Source organism: Hetaerina americana, unplaced genomic scaffold (assembly GCF_022747635.1).
Source record: "Hetaerina americana unplaced genomic scaffold, ioHetAmer1.1.p SCAF_6, whole genome shotgun sequence".
In the NCBI taxonomy this organism is placed as follows: Eukaryota; Metazoa; Arthropoda; class Insecta; order Odonata; family Calopterygidae; genus Hetaerina; species Hetaerina americana.
This window is the reverse complement of record NW_027287205.1, coordinates 59,980,062-59,992,557: the sequence shown is the minus strand read 5'-3', so window position 1 is coordinate 59,992,557 and position 12,496 is coordinate 59,980,062. Positions and strand designations below refer to the sequence as shown.

General features: G+C 37.8%; 1 protein-coding gene across 1 annotated transcript in view; it reads right to left on the bottom strand.

The window, feature by feature from the left end:
* Positions 1-1,696: 1,696 nt before the first annotated feature.
* Positions 1,697-12,496, bottom strand: part of LOC139695155 (elongation factor-like GTPase 1) — a 498,678-nt gene continuing 487,878 nt past the window's right edge. Inside the window, exons 16-17 of the mRNA XM_071593808.1 lie at positions 5,488-5,675; positions 1,697-3,539 (exon numbers count right to left, since the gene is read on the bottom strand). Of these exons, the coding sequence (XP_071449909.1) occupies positions 3,351-3,539; positions 5,488-5,675 (377 nt within the window). The 3' untranslated portion in view covers positions 1,697-3,350. The remainder of the gene's footprint in view (positions 3,540-5,487; positions 5,676-12,496) is intronic.

Genomic DNA, 12,496 nt, shown 5'->3' with positions numbered 1-12,496 from the left:
AGCTGGTTTTATAGGTGAGGATAGAATTCACGTCAGACTAAGTCCAATATGGTAAATGAAATTCACTTATCAGGGTAATTAGGGTGCCACTTCCTTTCCCCGTGCCACCTATAGTGTCCCAGGTAGATGATACCCAAAAATTAATCCAGTCTGACTGAAGCTATGGGTGCCTTGAGGCATCAATCAGAATCTAAACTTGACCCATCCATCAGTAACCCAGTGGTCTAAACCTATGGACACCATCCTGGGCACTGGAACATCAATAATCAACAAACATTAATTTTCAAATTCATAAAAGGTCTTCTTTCATCAGTTTTTAACAGATACAAATAGTAATGGATGGATAGCAAAACAGTCCTTGTACAAATGGCTATTCCTTTTAATGCTTACGATAGGTTTGCAAAGCAAAAAAAATGAATCTCTATGAGCTTTCAGATTTTCAGCAATTTCTCTTTTTCATTTGATGATCCAAATATAGAAAACAAGGTACAATGGCCACCAACGTAGCCATTGTGCCTTGGAGATCCATTCCAATGCATGAGTGCAAGTGATTCATCTGAATTCCACCAGTTGAATAGGGCTCCAGATACTCTCTCCAGTCAGGAGCACACTTGTCCATTTATATGCTCATTAGTAATAAATCCCTAAGAGAAGCAGGTAATGGAAAATGACAGTGCAGGCAGACATGAAGTGATAAAGAGATTTTTTTATTTTGTAACAGGAGAGTATGGAGAGCTGCCACAAATCAAAAAATCCTTGTATTGATATCTCATGATGATTTTGAATGAGTGAACCATTGAAATGTGGAATTGTATAGTAGTCCTGAATGCCTCGTCATGCTGTGTCTCAAAGAAGACTCTGGAATCTCTATCAAGCGATGAATTTGGACAAATATATACTGTCACTGAACAACCAACCCATAAAGAACATGATAATCAACCTGAAAATTATTTTAATAGGTGAGAGTGGAGTTTAACTCATGCCTATGGTTTACAAAATCTTCAATTCTGGGCAGTCCCTTTCTTTAAGCATGACAAAGAAATGAAATTGAAAATTGCGTCAGTAAATAATGAAAAAAAGGAAAAATCTTAGACTGTACCCATTTTCACAAGCACCCAAATTTCAAGTGAAACTAAATGCCAAGCATTGAGCTTGCTAGACAAACATGCACATGTGAGGATCTCATGCACCCAGCAGTCAATTCCGCAATTGAAAAATAAGAAGTGTTGGTATTTATATGATTGCAAATTTCATTTGAATAAGCTGGTACCTAACCTTCAAATTAAAATAGATATTGACATAAAATGAAAGCTTTGACAATTTCTGAGAGAGGAAGAACACAACTAGACTAATTTATTTTGATAAGTCCTCATTTTTGCAGTTTGATGCGCGGCGAGGCCAAAAAAGAGTGTCTGGTATTATTTCATTGAATTACTGAATTTTTAAGTGTCTAATAATATACTTAATTGTCTTTAATAGTCTATTTACAATGCTTTTTTAATCACTTAATAGTAAAATATGGTTCAGTAAAAATCTCTGTTGGAAAATATAGTGATAGCACATATATTTTTAAAAGAATAACTATATTTATCGTCAATGCTATGTAATCATTAAAAAATAGCCAATCCCTGGATGAAAATGAAATCCTTATAATTTCAAAGAAAAGTCAATCTCAGGGTTTTAATGTGTTTCCAATACATTTATAACTCCACAGGTTATATCTCTTAAATCTAGAGGTGCAGCATCATTTCATTTACTTTAATTTCAGATTACAGAAGGAAGAGAGCTCATTTATAGGAGCAAGAGGTATTATAATTATTATTTTGATTAGTGAGAGTGGAGCTTACCTCATACCGAGACCTATGGTTTGCAAAATCTACACTTCTGAGCAGTCCCTTTCTTTAAGCACAAAAAGGGATGAAAAGTATCTCATTTCAGTACAATTTTTGTACTATCACACATGATTCAAGACTTGACTCCGAGGTAAAAAGCATTTTATCATTCAAAAAATACATAATTATTTTCATGATTTATTAATGATATTAATCATCAGACATACAAAAAATTGACATAAAAATCTTCATGTTTGTTTTTAAAACAGGATGGCTACATTTTTTATTCCCCAATTCTTCTACACTATTTCCCTGGCATATACTATAAAATTACCTCATGGCTCTTAACATTCCTCAAAGAAGATGTACAAATTAAATTTTTCTCAGAGGAGATACCTACTTATCCCAACCAACTGCAACTCAGTAAAAATAAACTATGTTAATTAAATTACTTGACACAACATGGTATACCTAAGCATTTAGAATAGAGATACATTTTGACCACCAAGGAGAACATGTAATCAAACCAGGTGGCATCAATACCGCTAAACTGTGGTTTGAACTTCTACTCTTCAAACGACAGTTTAACTTACTAAAAGTAACTGGACCATGTTAAGGCAAATTACAGGATTTCTTATTTATTAATGTAAAACTTTTGGAAGGTTAAGTAAAACAATATAAATAATCTTGCCTTACAGGTATGTGAACACGAAATGTACACACACATAGTAAGGGAGAAGTGTAAACTGTTTGTTGGTTTTATACGAGTTATTGAGACTCCATGATTATCAGACTTGGTCAACTTCACGGTATTTTTTTCAAGAATACATTCCTGGTATTTAACCACCCTCGTAAGTAATGAGCAATGATCTGCTATCCACTTAATCTGAGTAAATCTAGGAAATTGAAGTGTCATTACTCAGAGTAGAAAAGCTGTCAGGTTTCAATTACATTAAACCAGCAACTATTTTATCCAGAAGAAAAGCATAAAACGTTTTAATTTTTGATAAGTACTTAGGTTTTTAACAGTACATAATGGTTTGCCAGGCACATTTCTTAAATTTGCAAGTGTATTGAAAGTTGGCAACAAAATGTTCATTTCAAACAAGCCCCAACATAGAAGCACATGGTATGTACCCTCTTGACTTGAAACAGTCTTCATTACATAATCAAATTTTACATTCATGTCATTTTGAGCATTCAGTCATACAAATGCACTCTTTGTGCATAAGATCACAGTATTTTTAGAGACAAAATCATGACATTCTTTTCTAAATAGGTTTCGATAAATCTGGATATAGTGATTAAACTTATATAAACATTTCATAAAGATTTAACTTTTTATTGGCTGCTTTAATTATTTCCTTGATTTCACTTTGCAGGAAAAGAGTGTCGACAGAAAAGTACAGCTGGAAAATTTACTAAAAATAATACATTCCCCACCAAATTGAACGGTACCCTAGGATAGTATGCCAAGTAGCCAATGCTAATACTGACTTGGTCTCTCTTAGGCTGTGGTCACTTATTCTTCGAGAGAGTTCTTTGCTTCTCCGCGTGCTCAACTATTTTACGCTCCACAGGAAGCCCCTTGCGGCGACGTACATCATCCACATACTTGCGTGCACGATTATCAGCATCTGCCTTGTCTCCAAAGTGCAGATATTCCTCCTGTGTTGAAGGCACCCAAAATGGATCAATGTCCACCACCTGGGGGAGAAAGAAATACATGTATGACAATGAGCTGAGCAAGGAGAGAATATTCTGATATTAATAGTCAGGGTGTTCAATATTCTATTTAAAATTCCTACATGCATGTATATATCGATATTTTGACACTCAAGATATGGGTCTATCAATGCAGATATTTCTTGGGAAAACTGTGATGATTATTAATTTTTACATCATCCTTTACATATTTTACATCATTATCTTCTGAATAAGCACAATGGGGCACCCTTCTGAGAAAAGATTCCCTGTAAAACATGAGGGTGAGAAAGACTAGCACAAAATATGATGGAACATCTTCACTAGGAAATTCAAATTCCAAACTCAAGCTACAGCTACAACAATGGTAATGAATTATGAAGCCTTCGAAGATTACTTCCCATATGCTTTCTTTTTCGAATTAAAAAAGTAGCCTAAAACCTCTTTGGATTCATCTTTAAAAATTGATATTATTGGGTAGAGAGTGTGGTAGTCTAGTGGGTAGAGCTCTGAGTTACAGACCGGAGGGCCTTGGTTTGATTCTGGTTGATGCTTCTCACCTCTGTTAGCAGCTTCACCCAAGCAGTGTCACTCCTTGGATGCAAAATGGGAAATTCAAAATTGTAAAACCATAGGTGGTGCCCAGAAAGAACTGACCTGCCTTTTACCCTGCTATTGTGCACATTTCACATGACTTGGGGCTTGGTTTTACTAATGGTAGGTGAACTCTGCCCCCACTCAAGTCAACCTTGGGGTTCATTACAATGGCTTCATTGTAGTTATCGAGTTTCTCCAATGGGTATGATTTTTTGGCAACCAAATGACTTAAGAGCAAAATCCTACACCTCCACTAACAGATACTTTCCTCAGAACAAAACACATTGCCCTGATACATTCAAAACCTAATTAACGCATACTTCCCCAGCGGTCACCAAATCCATCAGATTTGAAAGGAATCTTATTCCAGAGTAAAAAATAAAAAATCTAGATCTCTCCTCCTTTCAACATGCCTCTCCATTTTTTTAAAATGTCTCACAAATTTTCATGACATATTTAAATCCCCAGGAACCCCTCTTCTCCCTGCTGCTCCCTTCCTCCACATTCCTCACCCAGCAAGTTGTGAACCCTGCCCCCTTTTCGACTCCACAGTTTCCTCCTCCAAACAAATCTCATTGGCCACTTGTGCTTTGAAAAATATAAAATATCAACTATTGTACCTCCTGCCTCACTTTTTATCTAGTTGAACATACCACCACCCTTTTTATCCATATCGACGATCACCATTCCTCCAGAAAATCTCCCAAATTCCTCAATCATCCAATCCTTTAACATGCAGCTCCCCACAATCAATTTTTCGACAACTGCTTCACAGTAACATTAACAGAAATCCTGCAGATTCATCATTGGTATACCTAGCCAAGTGATAAAGGCAATATGATGCAAGAGAAGCATGGGTGAACTGCAGCCCCAACTCAGGGGCTAATTTATGAAGGAAGTACAGAGTACTCAGCCATTTATTTTAAATTCTTATTTTAACCAGAAAGGGAAGCCAAAAGCAACAATCATGCAAAATAGCAATGGATGGCTGAATGGTAACAGAAAAATCGTTTTTAGAAATGCAATTTGCTACTCCCATTAATATTTTATGAACAATTGGTGACAATTAAATCTGTGAAATCATGCAAATTAACTGTCTTGCACGGCGAATTTAACACCTTCAACATAGGGAATGGCATTTAAAATAGGAAAGCATGAAGAGGAGCATCAAAATAGATTAGCACATTTTATTGACCAGAGGTTCTAGCTTAATAACAGCCTATAACCACCCATGGAAGGAGAGAGAGGAGAGTCACAATTTGTCCCAAAAGGGCATTGCGCGGCCAATAGACTGTTTCCCAAGGAATGCGAATGGGATGGAAAGGTAATTGGAACTTGATTTCAGTCGACCGACCTCCCAGTGTGAGAAAAGCAGCTGAGGGCTAATGGCAAGCCCGGATGTTTGCTTCCGTATCTCCGAAGCGAAGGCAAAGCTCTCGACAACCGGGAGCACTGCAGTCACGCTGAAGGTGGCGGAGCCCTCGGTGATGTCCCCGGCCAAGATACGCCCGTGCCTCCTGCCCAGGACAGCATACAGCTTCCCTGAGAACATTCCAAAGAAACAACAGAATTAGTCTTGACGTGAAACCTTTTAATAGTCCAATCACTTATAATCTCAGGTTTAGTTAGCCTTTTGAAGACTTTGACCTTATTCCCGATTACAAATTAATTACTATCGGTAATTTGCCAATTAAAGGAAGTTTTGGATGGACACAAGCTACCAAACGGTACAGTGACGATTCTCGTGTCAACCCTAATAAAACACAACCCAACATCCTACTCTACCACAAGCCCCTCTTCATCTCTTTGTACTTCCTTCCTCCCTTCATTCCATCCAACATCCCTATCCTACTCCTGCCCCTTACTCGTTTTCCCAACATTCTCCCCTCTATTGCAGTCTTTAACATCTCATTGCCAATTGAAATGCACTGCATCTATATTTCCTGCCTCTTTTTGATTCCTCTCCCAACAACCCTCTCCCATACCCGACCATGTCTAGCATTTTCCCATTTGTTTTTAGAATAATCATAGATTTAATAATAATAAAAAATAACACGCGTAACCTTTCTCAAGAAGTGACGACTGTTTAAGTTTTTTATGAAATTTTTAATTTTCACGCAGTAGATTAAATCTAAAATATCAATGCATAGAAAAATGTCTTAGGCCCTTATCTATCTTTCTTGGGAATGAGAAAGCCGGGGGGAAGCATATAATTTCCGAACGTTGCGAAAGTATTTTTAGAAAAAGAAAATATTTATTCATTTAACTCGTGTAACTAAACACACAACTCGAGGAAAAAACATTGGTTTGAAATGCGTATATTGTGGGAATGCATAACGTTTTTCCCATCTTAGCTTTGAGATATCGCATTAATATGCGGCAATATGTAATAATGAAGCATGGAGAAGAGGAAAAGGACACCCCACTAAAAGGAACATGAAAAGTGGATCTAAATCCACAATTTATGGAGAATTCATGAGGATTATAAAGGAGGCAAAAATAGAAACCCACATAATAAATTGCACAGAAGATATTATCACTGAAAATCACGACGCGCAAGAGAAGAGGACTTTCGAATCTAACCAAAATAAGTAAGTAATTTGGAATACGGGGAGAATCGAAGGTTTCGGCCGGGGGGTGGAAAGGGGAGGTTATAAGCAACGCTGCAATAAATCATCATCGAATTGAAAAGATATTAATACACTTTCACTTCAAACTATTCTCTTTCAAGAAATCCAACCGCCGCATTATTCAGATGAATTTTCAGATAAATCATGGAAAGATGGTAATTGTATTTTTACACGTCTCTATCACCAAAAATATTAAGAATTTCCGAGGGCAGATACGTTTATTCGCAACTCGTAGCACACTTTACCAATCACAATGAGGGGAGCAGGGACGAAACCCAACGCTCGCCATCAACTAAATTAAATTGTTGACGTTCTCAAGATTTCGTTGTCCTTCAAAATCCTTGCTAACAATCCTCTCTGCCAACATCCATAAAAATAAAGCGAGGAGTGTGACGAGATCACTATCTCAAACGACCACTTTGAGCACAACACCGGTCTCATAGTGCTCAGCATGTTAAAAGCGCATTGTTATAGCCAGTAAATCAGCCGACGCATCATTCACTCATCGTGCTGCCGCCGGCAATGAGGCCGGCGCCTGATTAATATTTAGTGCCTTCCGCGGAGTTAAGTACTTGGGACGACGTGCAGGAACGTCCTTTTGGAAGGGAGCTAGTCGGAAGGAAGGAAGGAAACCAGTCGAAGATTTGTGTAAACCATTGATGAATGGTGTCGAGTGGCATATATACGCAATTTGAGGGTGAACGAGAAAGGAGCACAATTAGGGTTGCCAACTCCTTGATGAATTGATTCGACGAGTTGTTCATTCCGGGATTGAGACCATACGTGAGCTCAAGTTAAAATAAGAAAACGTTGAATGTGCATTTATAATTACTTTATATTTACTATTTGATCACAACTGAAATGGTTACTCCATTATAGGCTGAATTTTGACGATTTGAGACGATTTTCCCAAAATAATCATAGTGATTAGCAGTTACCGTAATTATTTCCAGAAAATTCCAAAATAATACCAAGTATTTTGAGGCTAAAACTAGATTTACTCAGCCCGGCAGCTGCAATTAAAAAAATGAATTTATCCATTTTAGTTTACGGCTCCAATATCGTAACAAAAAACGAACTGAAATACACGGATTTCCAACTTGTGTAACACGTGGTTATTTTGAGTATCATTAGAGTATCTTGAAAATTCTCAAAAATATCGTTTAATTTTTTAGTTAATTTTTTTATTTATCGTATAAAAACTGTTATTTTTAGTGGGTAACATTATACAACAAGACTTCAATACGAATGTATCACAAATAATGCATAGGCTCTTTTACATAACAGCGAGAATTGTAAGTTATTTCGGTATAATAAACAATGAATGGTATTACCATAAAACCTAATTTGGAAGTATAAAATGGTATTATAATTTGGAAGTATAAATAAAATATACACGATTTCTTTCGTTAGCCTTTTAGCCAGCAAGCCCGTTCACCAAGTGAAAAGAATTGTGAATAAAATAGACAAAATTCTACTATTGACAATACTTATTCAGTAGGTATTTATGATGCAAATAGCCCCCATATAATGCTTCCCTTTGTAAAACTTGCTGCGGGCGATAGAGTTTCGAAATTAAGAAAGAGAAGAGTTACTTGCTTAAGGAGTAACTGAAATGTTTATCGGAACGCCCAGAACTCCCTCAGTGTTAGGCCCCATTCAAGAATCCCTCCTTCAAAGATTTAACAAACGTAATATGATCGCCTTGTTGAGTAAAATTTGGAGGAAAATTCAATCCGGGAGAAATTCTAAATAGCCGTCAAAGGCAGGGAGTCTCCCGGTGGATCCGAGGGAGTTGTGGCGGCAACCCTAGCGACAGTGCCCGTCAGGATCGAATTGAAGGAGCTCATGTGCTGATAGCTGGCGGGAGACTACTTCGCGAGAAAAACTATAGCGGTATCATACACTCGCGGATAATTTTTGCCTAAGTTCGTGGCATACATAACAATATACAGTGTAAATACTTAACCCAAACCAATATACCTTTCGAAATAAATGAAAATGGGCACTTATTTCTTTTCAGGACCTTTTCATCCATTATATACAAACACACACACACTAAAAATTATAATCAAAGAATTGAAATGTTTGGCAGAATGATATGGCGACTGATTAGCCACGAGTTCAATTAGAAATTAAAAGAAAGCACAATTCATCAGTGGATTTATTAACAATTCAAAAAAAAATATGAACTTGCTGCCCATTTTAATTCGAGTATTATGTTTCTGTCCTGCAAACTTCCAAGATAAGTCAAAATACAAACAAATAAGAATAATACGTAGTGCCTACAGGTAAAAACGAAGGTGAAAAGAAAACTGGCAAAGGTGACAGTTTTCATTTAACGCGCACCGCGATTATTATTAAATGTATACCAGAAGTGCCATTTTATATTACCACAGTGTTAATTACGCCATAATTTATAGTTCACTCACGACTAAATAAAAAAGTCAAAATGGTATTCCTTAATATCATGAATATTGGAAAAAAAGACTTTGATATTGCACTGAAGTTGGCGAAATTGGGACAATTTATAAGTCTGAGCTCGTCCAAGGCCTCAGGTTGAAATATTTGTCTTGATGAGCCGTTCCTCAAACCCGATTGAAGTCTGGCGATGACAGGGTAGATGGGTACTCTTTGAGTGAAATGAAGTAGGCAGAGGAATTTGCGAGAATGAGCATATGCCCACCAAATAGGGTCAGGATTTCAAGTTGTCATAAAAATTTTATTCCAGGCTAGCGTATTAAGTACCAGCAAAGATCTCTTATCACTCTAATTCAAAAACACACGCCTGTGAAAACGATATGTGTCAGTTAGCTTATATTTATGTTTTCTTCTACGAACGGTAGTCCATTGGGTGGAGATCAGGCTAATGGTTTCCGCGTCTAGCCCTGGGAGCCTCCAATTTTACCGCCTGTGGTGCAGGGTAAGCAACTAACCTTCCTACTCTTAATATGAATTTCACACGTCATATGAGGCTTATTAAGAAGTGAGCTCTAGCCTCACTGTACAAACCAACCTTCGGATCCATTACTACGGTGGTCGTGCTCTTTCTTGTATTCCTCTCGCGAATAATACTTCCATAATTTATCGCCCTCATCATCAGTATTTCAATCCTAAGATTGATTTACTGCAGCCCTCCACTCTTTTCCATCCCCTGATGGCTTCTCTGTTTTACGTCCGTCTTTAATTAGTCCTAAGAACTTGTCTCACGTTCTTCCATTACGGGACCTTGTCTTTAATTTACCAATTTTAGGTTTTTAATTAATCCATTGTGCTTAAAGGTGTGTCTAATCCATCCACTTTTCCTTTGCCGTAGTGTTCTTCATATGAACCTATCCTTTCCTGCTCTTCTGCATACATCCTCATTCCTCACTCACACATCTGTCCACTCAATCCCCAGCATTCTCCTCCAGCACTATGTTTCTTATTCTTCGCTGGTTCACTTTTCCATTCTTCCATTGCTCTGATCCGTAGAGTGATCAATCCGAACGTTTCGATGAATCGTTTCCTTGTTTGCAACCTTAGGTTCTTTAGAAATGTTCGTTGCCTCTTCTTGGTAAACGCCATCTTAGCATGAGTTTTTCTTTGCTTGATGTCCCTCTTCCATGTCAAGTTAAATTGCTGTCCACTTAGACGGATTCCACTCTAGTTTTACTCCTCGACTTGTGATATCTACCGCCAGCTTCAATTTCTAGTCTCAACATAAAGAACGCCACGAAAATAAATAGGACTGTTGTTGGAAACTTCGATTGCCCTCTTGACTCTTCTTACCTAATACGTGAATGTAAAATGAACATGACGAGGTCTGCACTTCATAAATTTGAAAAATGGTAGGAAAGGAGAGGGATTAAATGGAGACTATTGTAATTTTTAAAAACACCAAAATATGGAGACAACAAGGGCTTTCAATCATTTTTCTGTCGAATTTTTTCTGTTAAATCGAAAAAACACTGTACTTGAGCCGACCAAACAACTAGTAAAAGCAACCAAACTCAGTCGCTAAAATAGCTCTCACAAAAGAAATTGGTTGAGGTTATTCGTTTATGTTTTGAATTTTGCATTCTTTTGCGACATTTTAAATACAGGGTATGTCCCACAAATAAGGAATATTTTTTTGCCACCAATGCAGATGGCTGGAGCGGGGTGATTTGTAGAGGGAAAGGTAATGGGAGATCTTGGGAAAGTAACTTGACCAGCGTCAGTTAACTGTGGGCATTAACATTGTACGGATTGCTGCTAAACTGTACCCCTGTTCGAAGGTCACGTCCCTAAGTCACAACTCTATTTTCCACGGAGCAATTATACGCGATAAAATTGTGCATTAAGCTTGTAAAATTGGGTTCGGAGACCATGACCATAGTTAACGATGTTTATGGAGATGGAAAAATGTTCCAAGTGATGGTTTCCTGCTTTCATTGGATGTTTTCGGAGGGTAACGAGGAGGTTGACGATGAGGAATGCCCTGGACATCCATCAACAACACAGTGCGGTGAAAATGTGCAAAAAGTGAAACAAATGCTCAATTCTGATTGCCCCCTAAGTGTCAGGATGTTAGCAGAAGGGTGCAATATTCAGAAAACCACAGTGCATTGCATTCTTACAGGAGATTTGGCCATGAGTAAGGTGTGCCATGATGGTCCCCAAGGTGCTGTTGGAAGACTGCTTTTGTGAAAATCTTACCTTGGACCTCTTGGACCCCGATGAAAGTGACCCGAATGTTTTAGAATAGGTGGTTACTGGTGAAGAGACATGGGTCTTTGAGTACGACCCAAGTAACCCATTTGAGTACCATTTTGGACCACTGGATTATGTCAAAGAGGTAATGCGAAGGAGCCTAAACGAGAGTCCTCTTGATGTCTTACAGGAAGCATACCTCAAATGGCGGAGGCAATGGCACTGGTATGTTGATACATAAGGGTGTTCTTATGAAGAATTTTAGCAATTTGCACTTTGATGTGCAATAAATTATTTCCCCAGATTTATTCTACTTATATTCAGAAAAGACATTGCAGATGGCATCACGTCCACCCCTGTGACAGAGACCACAAGTGACATTACCTTCGATCACAAAGGTTACATTTTACCTCCTGGCTGAAGGAACTATTTTTAATTAATAGGTAGTTCATTGATTTAGGTGAGTTTTGGTAGGACACGCTGATTTCTAAGACTTGCTGAACACGACATAGTATGACATCCTTCATTGAAACAAACCCTTCTTCAAAGCATCATACATCCGGTCTCCCTTCATTCCGTCCAACATACAACTTTTGACCTTTCCACCCCTACTTCGTTTGCCCAACATCTACATCTACAAATTATATCCACACAAAATGCCCCACATCCACTGTTGCTGACTTCCGATTTGTTCCTCCACATCTCCCATTCTCTCCTGCGTAAGAACATTACAGTAAATTATATTAAAGATGATAATAAACTGGACATGATCGGGAGAACGTAACACGATAAGAATTTGCACCACTATTCCTTTCTTGCTCGCATAGTACCACGTAGGCTATGTGGGGGTATCGTTAACTTTAAATTATTACTAAAAAATAACCAAGATAGAACATTATTTTTTATTCTTAAGAATTCTTTACATAGTTACCATCTAGAGATATACGTTTCTTTCAGTGTTCTTGACCTTTCGAAGGTCACCATAGCCCTCAGCAACTCCAACACAGCAGATCGCGCCGAAAACCATTGTTCCACCTCTTGAATTACGAAATTTGTATG